The 25,989-nt window shown below is 41.6% G+C and overlaps 1 protein-coding gene across 3 annotated transcripts in view; it reads right to left on the reverse strand.

Moving 5' to 3' along the window:
* SV2C (synaptic vesicle glycoprotein 2C) overlaps window positions 1-25,989 on the reverse strand; it is a 235,427-nt gene that overhangs the window by 155,394 nt on the left and 54,044 nt on the right. For all 3 annotated transcript variants that reach the window (XM_032626875.1, XM_032626876.1, XM_032626877.1), the window contains exon 2: window positions 21,702-22,382. In XM_032626875.1, coding sequence (XP_032482766.1) covers window positions 21,702-22,281 — 580 coding nt within the window. In that variant the 5' untranslated portion in view covers window positions 22,282-22,382. The remainder of the gene's footprint in view (window positions 1-21,701; window positions 22,383-25,989) is intronic.

The following is a 25,989-nucleotide window of genomic DNA, read 5'->3' on the forward strand; positions in this document are numbered from 1 at the left end:
TTGAGTCTGACAATCTCTGCCTCTTGATTGTATTTTTTAATTCATGAATATTTAATGTCATAGATATAACTAAATTTACATTTCCTATTTTGCTTTTTGTTTTCTATGTCTCATGTCTTTTCTCCCCTATATTTCACCTTCATTACTTTCTTTTACATTAAGTTAATATATTCTAATAAAACTTTTAAATTTCTTTAATGATTTCCCACTACATTTTTTTGAATTATTTCCTTAGTGATTGCTCTCACAGTTATGGAGGCTAGAAGTGAGTCATTTTTCTTTTGTTGCTTTCAAGATTTTCTCCTTGTCAAATATTTGTAAATTATATATCTGATAAAGGGTCAATATCCAAATTATACAAGGAACTCCTACAACTCAAGAGCACCCCCCAAATGATTAAAAATGGGTAAAAGACTTGAGTAGACATTTCTCCGTAAAGACACACAAATGGCCAACAGGTATATGAAAAGATGCTTAACATCATTAATCATCAGGGCAAGGTGAATCAAAACTATAATGAGATTATCACCTCACATCTGGTAGGACAGCTAGTATCAAAAAACCAAAAGATAACAAACGCTAGTGAGAATGTGGAGAAAAGGAAACCCTACAGCCATAATGGAAAACATAATGGAATTTCCTCAAAAAATTAAAAATAGAACTATCATATGATCCAGCAATCCCACCTCTGGGTATATACCCCAAAGAACAGAAATCAGTATCTCTGAGAGATATCTGCATGCCCATGTTCATTGCAGCATTATTTATAATACAAGAGGAAACAACCTAAATGTCCACTGACAGGTGAATGAATTTTTAAAATGTGGTATACACATACAATGGAATATTATACAGCCTTAAAGAGGAAGAAAAGCCTGCCATTTCCTTCAACATGGATGAACTTCAAAGACATTATGCTAAGTGAAATAAGCCAGATGCAGAAGAACAAATCCTACATGATTCCACTTATATCAGGAATAACATACTCAAACTCATAGAAGCAGAGAGTAGATTAGTGGTTAAGAGCAGCTGGCGTGAAGGGAATTGGGGAATGTGTTAATCAAAGGGTACATAGTTTCAGTTATGCAAGATGGATAAGTCCTAGAGATCTATTACACAGCATGGTGCATATAGTAAATGATATTGTATGGCATACTTAAAAATTTGCTAAGGCAGAGTTTGTCAGTGATGGGGACGTGAATTTACTAGTACTGTTCCAGTACCAGGTGTTTTTCATACATTGTCTCTAATTCTCACAGCAACTCTCTAAGGTGACATTTTGTACTAACAACTGGCTGTAAGCTATTTGCACTTGACTGGTACAAGGACAGAAGAAACATTTCAGGGTACCTAAGGTTAGCTTTAAGAAGTCCATGACTACTAGCAAGTCACTAAAACAGTTTGAAAGCCTTCACCCCACTTATTCTTGTCTGCCTATTGACACCGCCAGATCAGGAACAGAGGATGAGAAGCTCTGGAAAAGTGATGATCACAGTTAAGAAGAAAAAAGAAAAGAATCTGCAAGATAAAGATACTATTTACTTTCTCTTTCCAGATTAGTAAACTGAAGCTCAAAGAGTTTAAGAAACATGCCCAAAGTCACACAACTCCTAAATGTCAGGTGTAGGATTCAAATCCAGCTCTACCTCGAAGGCTTTGTTCATCTTGTGCTTCTTCCTTTACATCCTAACGGAAATATAAAACCAGATATTTGAAGACACGTGTCTGGAAATCATCAGCAAAGTCTAGGGTTGCTTCTATTAAATCTTTCTAGTCCCACCTTTCAGAGTGCTAACTGTTCCTTCCATTGAATCTCCATGCTAGAGCATCTGTAACCAGTATGTCTGTCTCCCTCTCTAGCCTGTAAGTGTCCAAAAGCAAGGACCACGTCTTTGCAGCTCCAGCACCTGGTCTGGAACCTGGCACATAGGAGTCAATCCATGTGCTGAGAGGAAGCTTAGGGAAAGAGGCCTTGCACAGGAATTCCTCTCAGGCTCCAAAGTGGTGGAAGTGCTGGGGTCCTCTACCAAAGAGGAGCAACTCAGGATGCCCCAGGGGGGTCAGAGGAAGTACCCTCCCCACCTTGAGGAGAACCTGGCAATTCCCTGGCCTTTCCTGGGCTTCGCAGTGGTCCAGCCAGGATGAACTTCCATGTCACAACCATAGAATGTATTTCTCTCTAAGGGGGGAAAACTGCATCTCTGGGGGAACGATACATTGCCTTGTGACTCTGAGAAAATACGATCTGTGATCCCATACACCGTAAGATGTGCAGTAGGAATCTGCAGGGGCCACCATCACATGACTGTTAACTGCATCTCTGCCGAGGTCCCTACATTATAAATATAGTGTGCCCAGTGAGGGGAGGGGGGAGGGGACAGGAAGCTTCTTTACTGATCCAGCAGGAACCTAGTGGGTAAATTTGTGGTGTGTGGTCTTAGAGGATGCTCTGACTGAGTTCAGTTCACCCCTAGGGAGTGGTCAATTGGTAGCTGCTTTTCCCCGTCTGCACACCTGCCCTGAGCAATTCTGTACCATTTTATCATTGCTATTTGACTGCTTAAATGGGACCATTATGGCAAAGTTCATTTTACTCTTAAATCCAGAGGTACCAGTAACTGACGCAGTTTTCAATTTGGAAAAATAAACGAAATGAGATAGCAGCAGCTAACCCAGCCTGCTTCTGGTTTGCCAGTTTATCTCCTATAGATATTCCGGGTGTGATTATTAGCACGTGCTGACGCAGAAGTACGAGATAACGGCTACAAATCCGCAACTATTCCTTTGCAGAAGACGAGTAATAGTTTTTCAGCTGCTCCAGTCTATGGTGTAATTATGTTATTAGCAGTATTATGCAAAACAAATATACCATAGTACCTTATGACCATTTCTTTTTAACACTGATTTGTTTCCTTCCCTTTAAAAATATACATTAAAACTCCATTTAGCAGTTACCCTGATGTCTGTCCTTTCCGCTCTCCGGAACAGTTTTCTCACTGCCACGGCCAAAGTCCTTTTCTCAGTCAGTTATGACCACCTCTTCTGCCCTTGGCCTCTAGGCAAGAGACTTTTCTTATCATTCAAACCATTTATTTTATGACTTTTCTCCTCTCCCCTCCTAAGCATTCACAAAAGGTCTGTGTTAGCCCCCCTCCTCCTCATGCTATCCCCTCCAAAATTCACTTGTCTCCTGTGGGCTCTGCATCTCTGTTCAAAGGTGTCTTCAATGCCCATCTCTAGGGCTAGTTTCCCCATCAAGCCTCAGAACCCACTTCCAAATGCCTTCCTGGCCAGTTTCTCCTGAGCAGCTTGGTTTGCTTCTCAAACTCAACAGAAATTCACTGGGTACCATTTACCGGTAGGCTCTGTGCTATGTGCTACGCGTGGTCTGTGAACGAGACACTCAGTTCTTGTGCTTACAGTACAAGTAACTAAACTAAGTTTCCTTCCTCCCACTCACCAATCCCAGAGCTCCAATTTCTGTTTAAGGCACTTCCCCAAACACAACACCTGGCCATGAAGCCTCAGTACCATACGATATGTTCCTCGTCCCTGCTCCCACGGTTGGTCGGTTGTGAAGGTTCCAGAATTCTCTGGGAAACAGCCTCTCCCCTCTAGTCCCTCTGCCATCACCCACAGTCAGGCCCTTGACACCTATTGTCTGGACAGTTCAAATGCATCTTAGCCGCTCCTCACCTCGGTCCTCTCCAATCCATTCCCAATGCCCAGTCTCCTAAGGGAGAGCTCGCACCAGATCACTTCTCTGCTAACACATCCACTGCTCCCCACCTGCACCAGAAGAAACTCCCGGAAACCTCTTCATGAACAGGTAGGTCCCCAGACACCTTTCCAATTGCTCGCATCTGTGCATGCTCCACTTCAACAAAACTGAACAACATTTGACTCCCAATACTCGGTCTAAGATCTCCTCGCCTTTGTGCCTTTGCTCAGCCTGTTCTCTCTCCCAGAAACAGCCTTTCTCCACCTGCATCTCTGCAAGCCCAAATTCTACCCACAATTCCAAGCCTGGCTCCAATACCACAGTCTCCTGAAGACTTTTTCCAACCCATGCCTCCCTCAAACAGAATTCATCTCTCAGTCCTCTGGTTCCCGTATCATTTTGGTGACAAGTGTCTTGTGCCCTGGGTTTTGTCTGGTTGAGCTTTGTATTTGCCACGATGCAGAGCACAGTGTGTTGTCTTTAGACTCAGCGAGAATCTGATGAATGAATGGATAAGTCCCTGCTAGTCTTCTTTCTGGGTGAGAACTGCTAAGCTTTGAAAGGTGGCATTCCACAAAGACATCTCTAATCTATTGATTGGAATAATAAATAGATAATTAAATAAATAGATACAGGGTTCTGAGAAGCCAACCACGTCACATATATAATCTGCCTCTACTCCGGTGTATATGTTTATGGATGAATTGATTCCCACAGCAGGATTTCCTTGTGTCCCTGTTAGCAGTTTGGCTAACTCTTTTAGCTTTCAATCAGTTCTTCTGACACAGTAGTATTTTTAATATTTCTGACTTAACTAGATTCTGCTGAGACAACTAAGCTACTCTCAGAAAAGCCATTAAATTTCATGTAGATAGGCGGGGAAAAACCCTGCAGTCACACTATAGTTTTATCACCATGACTCTGGCACTGAGAAACTATTTCTACAAAGCAGATGTGCCCTGCACATCTGGGGTCCATTCTGGGATGCAGAGCTGTAAATGTGGTTAGGGACTGTGACGCCCCCCACTGTGTAGAAGCCTAAAGAAGCCAAATACCCATTTCTGTGGAGGAAAAAACAACTGTGCCTCCTTCAGCTTTCGATAAAACATTTAGTCTTTAGAGAAAAAAAAAAATCCTTCCTCAAAACTGGCACGTAATGCTCCCTTGTCTATGGATGTTACTGTATATTAATGAATAAGGAAATCAGTCCCATTTACATGTACCCCTTCCATCGTTTGAAATCATAACATCATTTAGAACCTTTCTGTCATAACTGTTAGGGATGCTGCTGCTTCTTGGCTGGGGGGCCTAAGACAGGGCTGCTCGGTGAGGGGTTTGAAACTAGCAGTGCCAGCATCACCTGGGAGCTTGTTAGCATAAAAGGATCTCAGACCCCACTCCAGGTCTGCTCTATCAACACCTGTCTCCTCCGGTGACTTGTCTGCGCTTTTATGTCTGAGAGCACTGGTCAAAATCACAGTGTTTCTGAAACTTCCCTTTGAGTAAGAATTACTTGTGGTGCTTGTACAACATATACAGTTTCCAAGGGTCATCCCATAGCACTGATTCAGAAAGTCTGGGATCAGATATAATTTGGGGTAACTGAGATAATGAAATTAATGTGACGTAGATGAGGCCTGACACACAGAAGGCAAAGAACAAACTCTAAGCCCTCCTGTCATCACCACTACAAGTAGGGTTGCCAGATTTAGCAAATAAAGCTGCATTATGCCCAGTTAAATTTGAATTTCAGGTAAACAAATAACTTATAAACAGAAGTATATACCAAATACTGCATGAGACATATTAAAATATGATTTCTTTGTTATTTATCTCAAATTCAAATTTAACTGGCCATTCGGTATTTTACCTGGCAACCCTAACTACACTTGACTTCGGAATATCTGGGGCAGGGGAGTTGGTGGTAGATACGACTGGAAAAATAGATTAGGCCCAGACTGTGGAGAGCTTGAATGCCATTCTAAGGAGTTTAAATCAATCTATACTTAACATTTTTGAGCAGGGACATGATGTGACCCAAGCCCTCCACCTCCTACTGCTAGGGGTGATCAGAAGACAAGGCAAGTGGGCTGCAGGGACAAGAATCTCCATCCCAAAGACCCTTTAGGAAGGGAGACCAGAGGATCGTAGTCATAGCTAGTGATCATGTCATGAAGAATAAAGAAGTTAAGAATTCCAAAACCTTAAATTTATTTTGTATTCCTTCTAAACTCTTAAATTATTTATTTATACCCTGCCCTGACCCACAAAAATAATTTAAACCAGCTACTTGACTCTTCTTTCTGAAGGAACAGCTGGTGCCCAGCTGAGCCCTAGCCTTATTTACAGAGAGCTATTTGCAATTGGAGAGAAAAGATATCTAGTAACCCAACAAAAGCCAAATTTCCAATGTCCTTCCAATGCCTACTCTGCCAGAACCCAGAATTTGGTTTCTGGACATTCCAAACACCTGGTGCAAAGCTCAGTTGCAAAATCAAACAATTCGGGGCTTCCCTGGTGGCGCAGTGGTTGAGAGTCCGCCTGCCAATGCAGGGGACACGGGTTCGTGCCCCGGTCCGGGAAGATTCCACATGACGCGGAGCGGCTGGGTCCGTGAGCCATGGCCACTGAGCCTGCGCATCCGGAGCCTGTGCTCCGCAACGGGAGAGGCCACAACAGTGAGAGGCCCGCATACCACAAAAAAAAAAAAAAAAAAAAAAAAAAATCAAACAATTCTCCTAATCACAGTCTATTTGCTCTTATTTCCCATAATTCTTTTTTTAATTGAAGTATAGTTAATTTACAAGGTTGTGTTAGTTTCAAGTGTATAGCAAAGTGATTCGGTTATACATATATATATATATATATATATATATATATTCTTTTCCAGATTTTTTCCATTATAGGTTATTACAAGATATTGAATATAGTTCCCTGTGCTATATAGTTGGTCCTTGTCATTTAGCTATTTTATATACAGTAGTTTGTATCTGTTAATCCCAAACTCCTAATTTATCTCTCTCCTGGCCACCCTAACCCCTTTGGTATCCATAAATTTGTTTTCCATGTCTGTGAGTCTATTTCTGTTTTGTAAATAATTTGTATCTTTTTTTTAGATTCCACATGTGAGTGATATCCTATGATATTTGGCTTTCTCTCTCTGACTTACTTCACTGAATATGATACTCTCCAGGTCCATCCATATTGCTGCAAATGGCATTACTTCATTCTTTTTTATGGCCAACTAACACATAATTCTTAATAAGCCTCGCTATCTAGCTTCCTAATCCACAGCACAGAAACATCAGGAGATGAATTAAAGACAGATAAAATGGCAACAGTGACAGGGTAACAGAAGGGGGTAAATAAAAAACAAAGTATAAAGAATAAAAACGAACATCCTGTATCATCAGGAAGCATTTAAATGATATATGATAAATTTAGATATCATATAAAACACTTTGATTTCCATTTTAAAAAACAGGCTTAAACACGAAGCGCTTTGATTTTTGAAGAGGTAAGCTTTGTACCAGGTATTTGGAATGTCCAGAAGAGGTAAGCTATTTTACTTACCTAAAATAAACACCTCACTTCTCAAAAAAGTTACATAAGTGAAGCGACACTTTTTAATCTAATGATTATTTATCTGACTCCAGGTGAACTAAAAATTGCCCCCAGAATGTTTTAGGTTTTGTTTGTTTCCCCTCTGATTTTTAAGTAGCCTAGTCGATCCACCCCAAATCCCTCCCTACATTCTTAAGTATTTCCCAGGAGGCTCAACAGAAATTCAGCAGCCCAGAATATTCTTACATGAGAGGCCATTACAGCCAACTCCATGCCAGAATTACTCAGGAATCCCTCAGGATAAAAGCTACAGGGCGCAGCTGCTACTGACAAAGAATGGGGGCGCCCATCAGGCCCTGATTCCTGTGAAGCTGCAAGAAACATGGCAGGAAAAGCTGTTCTGTTATTGCATTTTTTAAAAAGTCTTTATTGAAGTTGTTACAATATTGCTTCTTTTTTATGTTTTTCAGCTGCGAGGCATGTGGGATCTTAGCTCCCCAACCAGGGATCGAACCGGCACTCCCCGCATTGGAAGGCGAAGTCTTAGCCACTGGACCGCCAGGGAAGTCCCTGTTGCTGCATTTTTATCTGTATAGGACTCACGGCCAGTTCCAGCATCTCCTCAAACACAGGAGACAGGTGAACTCCATCTATCTCTGAGGATGACTGGGCACACCTCCAAATGACTTCTTTCCTCCTGTTTTCTTTTCTCCCTTTTTGTATTGTGCTAATGTTTATATAACATACAATTTGCCATTTTAACTATGCTTAAGTGTACACCTCGGGCATTAATTACATTCACGATGCCATGCAGCCATCACCATCACCTATTTCCAAACTCTTGCATCACTCCAAACAAACTCTGTAACCATTAACCATTATCTCCCCATTCCCCTCTCCTTGTAGCGCCTGGTAATTCCAATCTACTTCCTGTCTCTATGAATTGGCCGATTCTAGATAATTCATATAAGTGGAATCACACAGTCTTTTGTCCTTTTGTGACTGGCTTATTTACCTAGCATGTTTTCAAGGTTCATCCATGTTGTAGCATGTATCAGAACTTAATTCTTTTTCTTTTTAAAATTTCTTTTTTGGCTTACTTTTTACGTGGTTTTTCTTGTTTTATTTTTTTTTTTATTATCCAATTTCTTTATCATCCTTCCTTCCAATTTTTGACGTCACTAACCACCATGCAGCTTCCTCCAGTCCATCCACTTCCCTCTTTAACATAACAAGGGGGAGATGCTGACTCCAGCTTAAGGTGGAATCTTCTTTACACATTAGTTCAATCACTATCAGGAAGCATCGGGCTGGAGAGACAGTAGCCTTGCTTCTCACAGAGAGTGTAACACAATGTGTTCTCATGGTCCACCTGAATTCCTAGGAGAAGATTTCTTCGTGTGGTAGAAGTATCTTTGCTACGCCAACCTGAATGAGCCTACAGAAGCCAAGGATGGTCCCTGAGTGCTGGGAGGAAGGTTCAAACAGAAGGCCACAGAGGTAAATTGGATTCTTGAATCCAGAGGTGAAAGCACCCTCCCCAATCCTCTCCCAAATATGCCCATGTCCTGCTCTCCCCCTCCTGACAATGGTACCACATCTCCCAGGAGGGGAGGAGAACTCCCTTGAGTAGATTCAGTTTTATGTAGTCGTTGGGAAGGGTAAAAGGACCCCGTGCTAAAATCTTGCTTGGGAGCTTAAACTTGACCTCTCACCATCGGTTCTCTCCTCTCTCTGATGGGCATGTTATGTTCATATTAACTGTGCCGTTAAGTCACATGGTGTCAGCATTTTCGCAGAAAAGGGGGCACACAGATTTCATTCTCACTTTGGTTCACACAAATCCCTCCCAAGGCCTAAGACAGTCTTGGTAATGATTTTACTTAAAACTACTTTTTCTCTTCTCTTTGGACATTGTAAATACCTAAATTTAAATACCAAAAGCTATCGGGAACATAATTTATTTTGTGTATTGATCTTTGGTAATTCAAACGCTACAGAAATATTCCCCAAATGCCTGTTTCTCCGAAAAACAACAACAAATCTTTGTCTCTTAGAAGAAAGCTGTGCTCCAGCACTTACTTCAAAGCACCATATTAAGGTCCCACACGAGGCAGAGCAATTCCAACTTTCACATCTTCCCAGCTTCACCAAGTGCACACTGAATGCTAAGCAGCCCCTTTAACTTCCCCTCTGCGAGCCTGAGCCTATGCTAGGTACCTGAACAGAACTCCTCTCCCAGGCACTAACTGAGGGTGCTATGGAGATGCCCTGCAAAAGCGCCCGAGGCCAGGCTCGGTCCTGCTCTCTGTGAGCGCTTCCCTGGGACTCAGGAGAGAAGCTGCTCTCCTTCCCTCCCTTTCCACGATGCGGCTGGGCCGACGTGATGGTACAGATGGGCGCTGACCACTCTACCAAGCCCCCGCCTGGCCACAGTGCAGGGTGGGGGGCTCTTACATGTGGGTGAGAACTCCCTCATCAGTGGCATAACTAGCAGTGTCCACTGTCCTAAAGCAGAGCCTTCTCTCTCTTTTTTAATGGTAATTATATCGATGTCAGTTATTGAGGATAATGGTGCAAAGTTACCAGAGGAGACTGCGTGAACGCAAACCTGAGACAGGAAGACAAAGTGGGCAAAGCATGAAGCCCGTCGCATGCTCGATTCCCCAACGCCCAAGGGAACCCCATCCTGTCCTCCACGTGAGGACCCTCCTTTGGGGGCTGAAGGGCGGCACGTCTTTGATATGCCCTCTCCCCTAATTTTTGCTCTGCTCCTTGCCCTTGAGATGCCAGAAACACAGGTTAGTGCTGGAAGGAAAACCTAGCTATGATCATGATCAGATGAGATGTGGAAATTCCCCCCCCCATCCCACGGGCCCCCAGCCCCCGTGTCCTGGGGCTCTGGGCCTCAGAGCTTCCCAGATCTCCACCCAGAGTCTCTGGAGCACCAGCCTGTCTCCAAAGGATGCAAAGAGGAGGCTACGCTCTCTCTCTCAGCTCAACACCGTGGGCAGGCCAGTGACTCTACAGAAGCCAAGCACCTCCCAGTCCTGCTAAGCCAAACGCAAGCCCCAGGTGGACGGGACTAGACCACACTGTTGAAGGGGTTTCCACCCCATTCCTTTGAGAGAAACCTCCTGGTGTCAGATTTTGGAATGAATGAAATAGGAACCTTAAGACAATGAAACCTATGATTGATGGAAGTTGTAAATGTCGTTTCCTGTTTGTTTTTTTTCCAAAAAAAATAAACCTCAGCAACTTCTGGGCCACCAATACACACATGTTCCCTGGTTAGGAGTGGGACTGAAGCCCCCTGATGGAAGCATTTTTCATAGCCCTAAGTCCATGCTAGGTCCATTCTCTCCAACTCTATCATTCTGAGGCATTAAAAGGCAGTCCCTCATTTCTCAACATTTCCCAAATATTTTAAGCTAGTTTGACAGTGACACATGATGTGCTAAAATAAACCTCCTACTAATCTAAGTGTGCTTAAAATCCAACAACTGTAACTGCTTATGTGAACGTCTATAGAGTTATATTTGCACTTTATTTTTTTAAATAAATTTATTTATTTATTCTTTTGGCTGCGTTGGGTCTTCGTTGCTGCTCGCGGGATTTCTCTAGTTGTGGGGAGCGGGGGCTACTCTTCGCTGCGGTGCGTGGGCTTCTCATTGCGGTGACTTCTCTCTTTTTTCATTCATTCATTCATTCATTCATTTACTTATTGACTTACTTATTATTTTTGACTACATTGGGTTTTTGTTGTTGCACAAAGGTTTTCTCTAGTTGCCACAAGTGGGTCTACTCTTTGTTATGGTGCGCGGGCTTCTCATTGCAGTGGCTTCTCTTGTTGCGGAGCACGGGCTCTAGGCGCGTGGGCTTCGTACTTGCAGCACGTGGGCTCAGTAGTGGTGGCTCGCGGGCTCTAGAGTGCAGGCTCAGTAGTTGTGGCACATAGGCTTAGTTGCTCCGTGGCATGTGGGATCTTCCCAGACCAGGGCTCAGACCCATGTCCCCTGCATTGGCAGGTGAATTCTTAACCACTGTGCCACCAGGGAAGTCCCTATATTTGCACTTTAGTTATACTTTCCCCTTGATCTTTTTTACTCCTTTGAATATTCTGAATCTGCCCTAAGTTCTTGGAGGGGTAAGACCATGGTTTCTTATCTCCCTTCTCCTTTGTATCTCCTGAGGTTCCTCACTACCTAATGTTGATCCCCAAGTAACAGAGCCTCCAGGTGCAAAAGGCACCTCTGTGTGACTGGGAAAAGGTGCTCATCTGGGTGGATGAATGACAAAAGGAACCTCTTTGGAGTAGAAGAATTAGAAAGTCAACCCTTCCTCCAGGCAGGTGGAAACAGCCCCAGCCTGGGTGAGTGGCTTGGTGAGTAGAGGAGGGCTGGATTCCAGCCCCTTCATCACCAGCCTGGTGTCTTTGCGCAGGTCACAACCTGCACAACTGTACATGGCAGCCCCACAAATTAAGCAGGCTATGGAAAGTACTTTCATTAGGATTTGCAACAGTTTTCTCAGCTGTCAGCTTCTTTTTCCAGACTCTGTCTTGAGAGTAAAAAAATAAATTTAATAGTAGAAATAAGCATATTCCAATATTGAGAAATATTTGCTTGTTCCTAATATGCACAAGAAGACTGCATTTTTTTTCATTGTGGTAAAATATTCATAAAATTTATCATCTTTAACAGAGAGATGTGAAAATAATTTAAGGAGCATTACATTTTATTTTTAAGCAAATTCCTTACATTTAAAATTTTTAATTGGAAGAAGTCATTGTTTGCCGATCATTTTGTATTTGATTACAGACCTTAGTTTTGAAATTGAAGGTAAGAACAATAACCAAGGACCTCTTTTACTTTTCCTCTCACAACCTTAAAGACCAATAAGAAATTTCAAAGTGTAAGATAAGAATGTCAGTTTGCAAATACGTGGGTTGGGAATACGTACATCAGCAATTCATCAGACTAATGCTTCAAGATGAATGTAATCAAATCGTTTCCTACTCTCTGAAGCATTCTGCAGAAACCTTAAGTCCTATAAAAGCCCTTGTTATGTGAGAATATTGAGACATTAGATTTCCCATGAAAAGGTGCAGCTGCATCTTGGTGTTTAGAATTCAAACCTACAAGTTTGTATTATTTGTATTTGGCTTGATCCAGTTATTGGATGATTCACAATTCTGATTGCCTTATTTAAACCAAAGTCCACAATTAACAGATTCCCTAATCCGATGACACATCACCAAGTTCTCCAGTGTCTTCACTGTGAGTGCCAGACTGAATTAGGATGTGTAAAGCCAGTACTCCCAGTGGATCAGAATCCTCACCCAGGAGTAATCTAGGGCATAGCGATATAGGGACTCAGGATGCAAGAATCAGCCTTCAGATTCAAAGCTGTATTGTGGGAAATCCCCCAGGGACCATCCGAGTGACAGAGGGCATGTACTATCACGCTTTCACAGTCCCAGAACGTACTTATTGGCGAGTTTCAGGAATGCAACACTGAGTTTCTGTTCACTCCTCTCCTGTAGACTCCTTGGATGGAGGAATCTTTTCAGGTTACTTAGTCCGACTCCATTCAGATGTCAGAAACCTCTCTTTTCCCAGGAGCATGTGAAAGACCCAAGGGAATAAGACCCAGGAGTATAATGGCAATGAATTATTGAGTCTTTTTTTCCCATTTGCAATAATGAATCCAAATAAGGTTTTGTTAGTTTTGATGGACAGGATGTTCTCTCTGAGTCAATAATAAGTTTTTAACTCCAGTTAGGATCACTATGACAGCAAGAGGCTAAACAGAGCCAGAGGGCACACTCACAACAGAGATCAAACCTCCCTCCAAGATACAGAGGCAGATGTAGAGAACAGTGGGATTGGGCAGGCTGCAGAGCTGCTGATCCTGAAACCTACAGCATACACTTTTAGGGTACAAAGCTACAGGTTTTAAGAGCACACCTAGATGCCAAATGATTAAAATCTTAGAATAAAGCTAAAAGAGGAAAAACCCTGCATCACTCTTTGTTACCAGCTTGGATATGCTGGTCCCCTGGCAGCACTGGGCAGGGGTGATACACACCTGGAAAGATGCTAAGTACACAGGGAGGAAGTCACTGCACTTTGCTGGCAGTCTAGTGGTAAACCACTGTCAGTGGGACTTAAAAAAGGGGGTCTCAGAAATGTGAAGCTTTTTTCCCCCCACAAATACAGACATCTAGATATAAAGCAGCTAGAAATCCCAGCAAACTAGTTCTTGTTTTGTTAATAGCTAAAGGAATAAGGGACTATATGGAGAGATGGAGAAAGAAATTAGGTTTGAGTTCAAGTCATATCCATCCAGCCCAGCCTTCAAGGAAACTACCCTTTCTATAAGTAGTAAATGAAAATTAAAGAGAGAGAGAGAGAGAGAGAGAGAGAGAGAGAGAATTCTGTATGTTCTAAGGAATTCCACACCATCCAAGTAAAAACTATAAAAAGAGGTTAAAAGACATGCTTAAAGGCTTACCAGAGATCTTTTTTTTTCTGTTTTATTTACTATCGTATCTTACTTACTTACTATCGTATTTAAAAGTGTTTGTCACATAGTAGGTGCTGTAAAAGACCCAAGGAAATAAGACCCAGGAATATAATGGCAATAAATTATTGAGTCTTCTTTAATTTTAATTCTTTTTTTCAATAAATTTTTGTTGAATGAACACTACAGTTGTCAATGGGAGATAAAGGAATGCCAAAGAGTCTGACTTGAAATGATTGATAGCAAAATATTGAGTAAAGTGAAAATCACTGCTCCATTCCTAGCCAGAAATATATCATAAACTCACAAAAATCTGTATTTATTCTAGAATTATTTAGAAATATTTTTAAAACTTTCAAGAGCTTCCAAAAATGAAAAAAAAAAGGTCAAGTAAAATTCCATACATACAAATATACTCTTCTTAATGCTTTAAATGTTCTTGGTCTAGCTCTGCTTTTGCCCAATATGCCAATCAAATCTAGCCATTATTGTAGATGTTTTAAAGGAAAACTAGTATGTACTGCAGATGGGATATTTCTCTGGGAAACCCAGGTGATGATCCAAGTAGGCCTCCCAGGGTGATAGCTACTTCCTCCCAATCCTGGTCTGGACCTTGGTTCTACATGTTCAGAAACCGGACATGTCAGCACACCACAGAGAGATCTATCTCTCAGAAGCAGACTCCCAATAGTCAACCTCACCATAGACTGATGGAAAAAGCCCAGTTAATAAAAAAAAACAAAAACCACAGAATTGCCAAGAAGAATGGCATCCTTTGGGAAGCACATTCCTGATGGGCAGATTCTAGAGAGCTAAACTTGAAGTCTTCATGTTACTTTGGAGCATAGAGTTAGAACAAGAGGTCTTAGCTACAGGATTCATACCTTCACAAACTCTAGGCCAACACTGCCTAATGCAGCCTTCACTACAATAGGAATACATGTAGTCCTCAAACCAGACAGGTTAAATCCTTTGGTCAGGGGACCCCAACCCCAAGCAGCATTTAGAAGGGCATTGCCAACATCTGTATCTATGACATTCCCTTTTGTGTTCCTCCATTACTGTTGAATTCCCATTCAAAACAACACATTTTAATTTAGATATGTCTATACCTTCAATGGGGTCTTAAAGTGTTAATGATCTCAAAGACTGTCATTCATTCATTCAACAAATATTTGTTGAGATCCTACCATGTACCAGGCACTCATCTGGGCAGGGGGAATACAATAGCGAATAACACAGACAAAAACCCCTGGTCCCAAGGGGCTTACATTCCTTCTCTTTAACTTCTGCTACTCTGCCTCTTTAAGATGACTTTGCACTATGGGCTGATTGTATAGGTTAATTCTCCAAGGCAATCAAATCTCTCATTTGTGACTGCTGCCATTATGTGCTTCCTATAAGTACAAAAAACAGGTGGTATCTTCTATTAGGGTTTTAGAAAAGGGAGAAAGATGTGTAAGTTCATCAGGTGATTATACTACTGGAGTCCAGAGACAAAAAGTCAATTTCTAGGTCATTGCTTGAGATACCAGAGTGACATAGTCTTGCCAATAACTGAGAGCCTTGTATTTTTCCAGGAGTAAACCCAATCAAGAGGATTTTAAATAAAAATATTAGAGAACTGGAAAGGAGCGTGGGATTAGGAGTTGTTCTATATGTGTGTGTTCTACAGTCTGTCTCAGCCAATACCTAGCCACGGTCTAGGCAAGTCACCCAAACTCCCTAGGTCTCCTACCCTCATCTTTAAGACAACAGGGTTTGCCTACATCACTAAGGCACCAACACCTGGAAGATACCATGATTTCCCCTGATAACAGGAACCAAGCCTTATTCATCTCAGTTTCCTTACAGGGCCTTGGGCCATGCCCCATACATAATGACCACTCCATAAATACTGCTTTATCAAACACTGAACCTACTGTAATACCAGGGCGGCAGCTGAAGCCACTGATATTCCAGAAGATACATTTAAAAACTGTGTTGTTGCTGTTTGGCTATGGAATCCTTTATTCACATAACCTGCAGAAGTAGGAGATGAATCTGAGTCTGCTCTGGTGATGCAGGTCCCATCACCACCCCCTCCCCCACTCCCATCTATCTCCAAAGAGGGCTAGACAGAACCAAAGTGTCTAAATGAACATATACATCAAATTTAAAAGTGTCCGAATGCAGGTGAATTTATTTCTGGCTATCAGATATTTGGGGGCCAAAAGATTCTCCAACACCTTGCTAAACTGACAGGTACCTTCATTTGGCCATTTTCCGCCTCCTGTTTAGCTGTGTTCTCCATGGTTCGCTTCCCTCTTCAGACTCCCTCGTCTATCCTCTGGTCCTGACTACTCTCCTACCCATCAGAGCAACACCCTCCAAATGGACCTCATCAGTATCCCCACATGCTTTGTCTTCTCTGTCTTCAATCTCAGTTGCCCATACCAACGCCGGCCCAGCCTCTCAAGCCCAACCCCTTGGATGTCATCCTCAATTCTCTATTTACCATCTTTCTCATTCACCAAATCTTGCCATGTCTCTTTTAGAAACATCTCCCTATTCTTACCCTGTTAACTGATTTAGTTCAAGAGTCTACTATTTTTTGCCTGCACTTTCTTGTTAGCCTCCTAACTGACTTTCATGCCTCTAACAGTTATTACAGCAACTATCATTTATTAGGGTTTTCTACATATTAGGTACTTTGCTAAAAGCTATACACACATTCTCTCATTTGATCCTCCCAATCTAATTGAGTATTCTTATTCCCGGTGTACAGATGTGAGGCACAGAGAAATGTCAATTACTTGCAAATCATCACATGTAAAGTAAGTAGCAGAGACTTAGATTTCATGTCCATTTGACTTTATAAGACTCTTTCCCAACTAATTCACTTCCCACACTGCTGCCAGAGGTGGTTCTCTAAACCACAGGTCTGATGATGCCATCTTGCGTACTACAGAATAAAACCCAAACCCCTTGTCTTGGTATTAAGGTCTTTCAAAATTTGCCCCACAACTTGACCTTGTCTGCCCCAACAAGATCTGCCTGTCATGGCGAACTCCCCACAATCCCCCACAAAGTTCAGATCCTTTGACAACTTTAACATCTTCCTGGAATGCCATTCTCCCTCTTTTCTGCCTGGTAAACTCTTATTTATTCCTCAAAACGCTATTTAAACATCACTTCCTAGATTAATTTTTTTACCACTTTCCAAAGGAATTCCTCTGTGATTCTAGACCATTGTGCTCAATAACTCTGTCATGGAAAAAACATAATGTACTTACGTTGATCTCTTCACAAGGTACTTATACCACTGGAAAAAAAAGTTCCTGGATGACACAGATCACAATATACTCATCAGAGTATCTCCTGATGTACCTTGTCAGGTATCTGGCTCACAGTTGGTGCTCAACTAATACTTACTGAATGAAATGGCCTTGCTATTTCCATTTTGCTTAACTCCTTTCACTTTTTAATCCTATAGTAATCTGGCTTTGTCCCAGCTACGCTACCAAAACTCATCCTGAAAATCACCAGGCCATGTGGAAATTAGGCATTATAGTTGATAAATGATAGAAGAAACACTTAGATGATGTTTAGTTATCATTGAGTTCAGGCTTAGTTCCCACTATGCTTTGGTTTAGAATACATTATATTCCATCTATTTTGCACTAGTCAACACTTGGCCATGATAATGTTTTAATTCCTAAAAATTACTAAGCTTTGTGATCCCCATCCAGAAAGCAGGTAGACCAATAATGATCAGGCTCCCTGCTTCACTAGGTGGGTCTCAGGAGGAAACAGCCCCCTCTGAAGGAAGAGCACAAGGAAAGAGCAGCCAGTGAGGTGCTTACTGTGCTCTGATGGGCGAGAGCTGGGATGCGGCTGAGCCTGGTCATGCCTTGGGGCTGATACCGCCACACATCCTTCCTGCCTGGGGCTTTCCTTAGAGCCCAACCTGCCCCGCTCAACTACTCTTAGAGGAACTAAGATGTGGTCAGAGAGGGCTCACTCACACTGCATCAGCTGTGAGGCACAGCACTGAGAGGGGAGAATGCTTGATGCCTGTGCGACCCTGTGACAGGGGCTGGGAATCTGGAGGATGTACTGTCACTTCACTCGATACACAGACTCTTCCCTTAACAAGACTTCCTAGCCTGGCACACCGTGTCTGTTTGAAGAACCATTAGTAGCAACCAAAACCTTCTTAACATGCCAGACCTGAGGAGCCCGTTTCAATCTTTACTACAAGACTGGGCAGCACCTAAGAGTCGCACATCCCTTCCTTCTTCTAGCAACTTGCGGACCTCCTCTCTCTCCTGGATGCTTCTTTACAGCCTCCTTGATGACATTTTCCTCACCACCAGTCCCACAAGCAGTATCTGGCAGGAAACCGCCCTCTCCCTGGTTAAGGTCATGGGCAGTTTCATCTTAAATGAGATGGCTCTCAAAATGCTCCGCACCTCAGCCCAAATGGGCAGTGGCCCACTGGGCACTCTTCTTCGGTTGCTCGCCCCCCCAAATCTCAGAGTGATGAGTCTAAAACTAAACCCTTCTTCTTACTCCCTCATACTAAAACCTATACTCTGCATTACCTAACTTGATGGATTGCCTTCCTTTCATAAACTGCCCTCTTCCTCCCCCTTCCAATCTGACCAATGACCAGATCCTTGCTGACTCTACCCCTGGACCAGCTCTCCAATCCACACCTTCCTTCCACTGCCTTAGTCAGGTCTGTACCCCTTACGTGGGCTCCCAGCCTGAAGTCTCTTTATTTACTCTTCCCTTCTGGTTACTGATACTTGCTTCCTTGTCCTGGCGGTGTGCAGACATCTGTCGTTTCTCCGTGCTGAACTATGACTTCCTTGGATACACAAACCCTCTTTTGTTTTTGTTTTTTGTCCTGTTATCCCCTGTGGTAACATTGTGCTTTGCACATAATAAATTCTCAATAAACAGACTTTGGCAATAGAAAATGGATTATCTTAAAGGGATGGTACTTATTTCCCCAAAGGGCAGCTCATTAGATAATTAATTAAATATTTGCTCTAACCTCTTCCCAGCCCGATTAACAATGTTACATATGCACACAGGCCATATGCACAGACACACGCACACAAGGTATGCCCTTGACTACCTGGAAGTCAATCTTCCAGCAAACACGAAGAGAGGAGCTATCTCCCCAAAAATTAAAACATAAATTGGTTAGCATTTTTCATTCCTAGTTTTCCTTGAGGGAAATGACACAGTGCTTAGTGGCAAATGAGAAATTATTTTGCAAATTTATCTCCTCCCAAGGCTACCAAACATGGGTCATGCATCTTCCTCTCTTGCATTTTGATCCCATTGCTATGACTTAGTGTGGTAATTATATTACAAAGCTATTATCCGATGAAATGAAAATGGCAAAACAATTTACAAGCTTGTCTAAAAAAGACTCCATTAGAATGCAATTATAAGTGAAATCACAACGGCAAATTAATTGAAATGCGAGTCTGGAAGGCACAGTTAGGAGACCATTAAAATGCTTCTGTGGAGGACTCCCAGCATGGAGTGAAACCACACATTCCTGGGGCCACATTTTTAATTCACTAAAGCAGGCAACATTTATGAAGAGACGAAAATATCTGCGCTCCTATTGTTCCCCAGCATTATCTACACTTGTGCATGCCACCTGGGAGAGTGCAGCACCATCAGGGTTTATGGGTTTATGGGACAGACTGACAGGAGCCCCGCATGTGATACTGCACTTCCATTCAGCACAGAGAAGATAAAGGGCAAGCTCAGCTCAGATTTTTCTGAAATGCTTCCAGTACAAAAGCTAGGATCATAACATGAAAAGTTTGCTACTCTAAACTTAAGCCTGCAAGTATTGAATATTTGTGTAGATGTATTTCTAACTATCTGTCTTCTTAAAACATTCTGCTGATATATTCCATTAGCAAAATCGTGATAAATATTTTGACTCCCGAGGCTTAGAGTGGGTAGACTTGCTCACCAAGGAAAAAACAAAAAACAGTGCTACGTATGAAACAGATATGCTGAAATGATCAATCTGACAAATAACTAAGGACCCTCCTCTGAACCATGATTTGCATTTTGATAGCTGAACACACAAATGAATCTAACAGCAAAAGCCATGCAATCAATATACGTCTCCACTCCCTCCCCTTCACCCCTCCTGGCTTCTACGGATCCATCTCTTCCAGGTACGAAATTAAAGAAACAAATGCCTAAGTCAGACAGAGAAAGACAAGTATCACATGATATCAGTTATATGCAGAATCTAAAAAATTAATACAGATGAACTTATTTACAAAACAGAAACTCACAGACAGACTCACAGACTCACAGACATAGCAAACAAACTTACTGGCACCAAAGGAGAAAGCGGGGGAAGGGATAAATTAGGAGTTTGGGATGAAAATATACACACTACTATATATAAAATAGATATACAACAAGGACCTAATGTATAGCACAGGGAACTATACTCAATATTTTGTAATAACCTATAATGGAAAAGAATCTAAAAAAGATATATAGGTAAAACGATCATTTCGCTGTATACCTGCAACTAACACATTGTAAATCAACTATATTTCAATAAAAATTTTTTTAAATAAAATTTTATAATGAATATTTAAAAATAAAAAAAGAAACAAATGCTAGGAGTGGATCATATAAGAGAAACACGATGTAAATCCTGTCTCATGCATGATTCTCTCTCTTACGTTGTCATAGAGCAGGTAAGTAGATGACATTTAATTTTTTTTACACAGAAAAATTCTCAGCATCAATAATTGTAACATTACTTAAGAGTTACTAAACTACAAAAAGATTTGTATGCTTTGGTTTTTCAAACTTTAGTTTTAAAAAGTCCCTTGGAAACAGAGACGCCAAGTATTCTTTCTTTCTTTCACAGACTCTGAAACACATAAAGGTTTAATATGCACATAAACATGTTCTCTGAGGTGAGCTGAGCAAAAGGGGTTTGAAAGGCCTCATGACTTAATGTACCAAGTGTTTGACGTGGACCTTAAGCTTTGGGGATAGTCTGCTGTGCGCATGTTTCTTGGCCTTCTTATTTTCACTCCCATAGGCAAGTGGGAATGTTAACTACAGCTGTGTAACAATATGAACCTTGAGTGCATGGTAACTTTAAAACAAAAATCAAACCTGCTCTCTAGATATTTTATAGAGAGGTCATATTATTTTAACACATATAATTTAAATATTAATATGATTTGAAATCGATTTTTAAGTCCTATGAGGAAAGGAAGTTTTTCCAGTGTAGGCAAAAAGGTACAAACTTGGAAAAGGAAAAAGTCATCTAGAGACAATTCTATAAGTAAAGGTAACTGAAAAAAAACCAACAAGCAAACATACACATAGATTATAGAAAAAATAAAAATTGTTAGAGTCCCGAAATCATTTAAACCATAATGTTATAGATAAATTTGAAATTTGATATCCTATTAGTCAGAGTTTTGTAGAATTAACCTCCGTATTTAGAAAAGTGTCAGATAAGTTTCATATAATGGCTTTGGAAGTTAATAAAGGAGAAACTAATGTAACATTTGTAATAGTGTAAGTTAAAATGTATTGCTCTAACTTACTTCAAAATGCATAAAAATAAAAGTGGGATTGATGGATAGATAGACAAATAGATGGATGGCTAGGTGATAAAGAAAATACAGTAAATCTTAACTAGAGAATCTGGGTGGTGGATATATATGGGCACCACTGTACCATTCTATTGATTCCTTTGCATGTTTAAAATTTTTCAAATGTTGGAAAAAATGCAGGGCTCCATATGAAAACTATTTATTCTATTTGTTAACTGTCCTCAACAAATAAAGCAGTTTCAGAATGTGTCTCTCTGACATGATGCACTCACCTAGCCATCCGGATCCTGAATCTGGTATGCACAGGTCTGTCTCAGCGCTGGGCAAAACAAAGCCCACAACAAACACCTCCACACCATCCGCCATCAGGGCCATGCCCAGGACAAAGAAAAGGGCCCACTGGAAGCGGCCGTGACCACACTCTTGGATTATCAGCTCATACTGCTGGGCTAGTTCTTCCTCATCAGCTCTCCTCTCTGATTCCAGCTCCTGACGGTCCTTGTACTCATTGCCCTTGGGCTGCCCCACTGCCACAATGCTGTCTTTCCCTTGGTTCATGTTGGGGATGCCCTGATACTCCCCTTCATAGATTTCATCATCTTCATCGTGACCCTCAGTTGCTTCACTGGAGCCTTCATCATCATTGGCCTCCCCATTATAGGTTTCTCCCGGTGGGTAATAGTCATCATCCTCTTCCTCGTCTTGGAACCGACTGTAGGACCTCTGGGTGTATTCATCCTGGGCCCGGTCCACTGCTTGATTCACCTTCTTTACAGTCTGTTTCTTCACCTCTCTGGCAATGTCCTTGGCACCCTTCATCAGTGAAGTCCTATCCTTATAGGAGTCTTCCATCTTACCTCAACTGATGGCCAATGAGAAGATGGGAATTTTTCACAGACTCTGGTCAGTGGTTCAGTCCTGACAGCATCATCCACTTTGGGTTCAAAATGGAACTGCAAGAGAAGAAAAACCACAGAAGATATTTTAAATTTTTTTCCATGTCTTTTTCACCATCTAATTCTCGGTCTCTTTTCACTGGCCCCATAGACTAAGACACAGAATTCACTTTTCCTTTCTTTTGAGCACTCAGTTTGCTGGTTCTCTGCTCAAGTGAGATCAGAACTTGGAGTATTTAGGGCTTTAACTATTATTATTATTGTTTTTAAGGAACTCTGTCTCCTGGGTAAGTTTGCATAGAATGCACAAGCATTCCCCTGAAAATACAACGGAATATCTTACACCTTTATAAGTACATCCAACTTATTTCGAAAGTGCTAGAAAGACAGACCCTGACGGAGACAAGTAATATTGCTCACAGATACATACATACGCTGCAAAGGCAAACCCAGAATAATAAAAGAATCCTGTCTGACCTAATTTCCTCACAATGAAAAAACAAACAAAAAAATAAGCAAGCATCCCTATATACAATGCTATCAAATCATATATGGGCACACCTCGTTTTACCGTGCTTTGCTTTATTGTGCTTTGCAGGTACTGTATTTTCAACACGTTGAAGGTTTGTGGCAGCCGAGGGTCAAGCAAATCTATTAGCGCCATTTTTGCAACAATATTTGCTCACTTTGTCTCTCCGTCACATTTTGGAAATTCTTGTAATATTTCAAACTTTTTCCTTATTCGTCATGTGATCTGTGATCAGTGATCTTTGATGTTACTACTATGACTTGCTGAAGGCTCAAGTGATGTTTAGCGTTTTTTGGCAATAAAGTATTTTCTAATTAAGGTATTGTGTATTATTTTTTAGATACAATGCTGTTGCACACTTAACCAACTACAGTATAGTATAAACATAACTTTTACAGTACTGGGAAACCAAAAAAATTTGTGTGACTTGCTTTATTGCAATATTCACTTTACCATGGTGGTCTGGAACCGAACCAGCAATATCTCTGAGTTATGCCTATAAATATTCATAAAATACATTTCCTTTCTACCTTCATTGTATCTCCTTCCAGTAAATGATAACAGAGACTCACAAGGCACCCAAAACTGACAATGAGTATTTTCCCCTAGTATGGCAGTCATATCTGTAGGAAATTGGAAGGGTTCATCAAATGATTACTTTTCAAAGTACTGTACTGTAAGATTAAACATGTTTTCTGTATTTTTTTGTTTGTTTTTTATGTATTATTTGTGTGAAAAGTATTGTAAACCTATTACAGTACAGTACTATATAGCCAGTTGTGTTAGTTGGGTACCTAGGCTAAGTTTGTTGGACTTACGAACAAACAGGATTTACGAAGGCGCTCTCAGAACGGAACTCGTTCATATGTAGGGGACTTACTGTACATACATTCTTTTATTCTTTTATTTAATTCTTACTCAATCCTACAAAATAGATATTATAGTGTCCATTTTACAGGTTAAAAAATTAAGGCTTACTGAGATTAAATAACTAGCCCAAGGTCACAAAGCTTGTCAGAGGCGATGCTGGCACTCAAGCTCAATGGTCTGACCCCACAGGCTTGCCCTTCTCCCCATCTGCTTCACACAGTGCGCTCCCTGAGGGCTTAATAAATTCAGTGGCATTCTTCCTAGTCATTACTGTTCATTCTGGTAACTTGTCTTTCCTATACACAAATGGTTTTATAGCCTCTTGGCTAAATCGTGATATAGGTTCTGAAACAAGAATTACCGTGATATCTTTCATCAGTGATGGGCTTTATGTGGATAGTAATTTCAAAATATGGTCTTGTTTGTTCAGATAAACTAGCCCAAGATGTTGGCTATACTTCAAAAGATAAGAGAGTCATGTTAAACAAGACGTCTGGAGCCAGGAGGGCAGGAATGAAGCTCTAACCTCCAGGGAAGCACATGCTGCCCCTTCTTCATTCTCATCAGTGTGCTTCTCCACGAAACAAGGAAAACGATATACTTTACAGTGTGCTGAGGGTTAGATTGAGTTGGTGTTTTTACTGTGCTCAGGACAGAAGTCGATGTATATTAAGTACTTTTAATTTGGGTTCCCCAGAAGCAGAGCCTGTGACGAGGAGTCAGGTGTGAATCGTTTATTACAGAAGAACTGGTAAGGGAGTGGGTGAAGCCACTGGGGGCGCAGGCAAGGGTGGGAGACGATCAACATAGGACCACAATTTTAGGCAGTATGCTGTGGGGCAAGCGTCAGGCTGATTCTGCAGAGTAAGTCAGGAATGGAAGTTATGCCCGAGTTATTCCCACTCAAGGCAAAGGTGCTGGGCTTTCCTGCTCCCCACACCTGCCCACTGTTGGCTACGTGCCGTCCGCACCCCTTCCCCACCCCGGGGCGAGGATGGAACATAGGCACTTCCAACTCTCTGACTCAAAAGGCAAAGCAGTTCCAGTAGCACAAGGGTGGTCCTCTGAAGAGATACAGGTGCTGGCTGATGGAAGCAAAGACACATGGTATCTGGTCAGAGCATTAGCAGTATCTCCCATAATTAGCATTTAATAAATACTTGCTTAGATGTCCGCTAATCATGCTAAGTGGCAGGACCCACAGCTGATTAAAAACTATATTTATAGAGGCAGCAGCTGTAACAACTGAGTAATATTTACAGCAAAGCTTATGTGATATAGTTAATGATATGCACAATTTTGTGTGTGACGATCATTTTGCACAAATGACATGTCACACAAATAAATGAGAGGTATTCTGGCAGGACAGAGTTTTAGCTTTTCTTTTTTTCCCTTTGATGGTTCATGCCAAACAGCATGTATCCACTAACACCACCTCTTATTTCAAAACCATCCTACACATGTTCCCATCATGGACAATCCCCACGCATGCACACATGTATTCTCTGGTTTCCCCACACTGTGCCCAAACCTCCGGTCTTTCCTTCTGCTTTACCCCTCATCACGACAATCATCAAAAGATTTGGAAAACTCCTCCTCCCCAAAACTTTCTAGAATCTTCTGGATGCTGGAAGAATCGCTTATTTTAACAACAGCTCACCTATTATTATGTCAACCATGTACTAAGTACTTCAGAGGTATTACCTCACAACAGTAACATACGGTAGGAGCTCTTAGAGTGTTTTTTTGCTTTTGGTGGTCCCCAACCTTTTTGGCACCAGGGACCGGTTTCATGGAAGACAATTTTTCCACGGACTAGGGAGCAGGGGATGGTTTTGGGATGATTCAAGCCTATTGCATTTATCGTGCACTTTATTTCTATTATTATTACATTGTAATATATAATGAAATAATTATACAGCTCACCATAATGCAGAATCAGTGGGAGCCCTGAGCCTGTTTTCCTGCAACTAGATGGTCCCACCTGTGGGGATGGGAGACAGTGACACCCGAGGTGTGTTGCTTATGTCCAGCCTACTCCATGATCTCGCTTTGGTTGCTGTCACTGCAGAAAATCCTGCCTCACAAGGATAGGATGTTGGAAACGGAAGCAGGCTTTTCAGTGCCTTTGTGGCAATCTCAGGACATTCCACCTTGACTTTGATCCAGAACATATGGAGATTTGAAGTTGTCTCAAGCATACTTTTAAGGCCACCATCATTTGCGATCTCAAGCAGTTGATCCTCTTCTAGCACAGACAAAGTC

The sequence above is a fragment of the Phocoena sinus genome, chromosome 3 (genome assembly GCF_008692025.1).
Source record: "Phocoena sinus isolate mPhoSin1 chromosome 3, mPhoSin1.pri, whole genome shotgun sequence".
Classification (NCBI taxonomy): Eukaryota; Metazoa; Chordata; class Mammalia; order Artiodactyla; family Phocoenidae; genus Phocoena; species Phocoena sinus.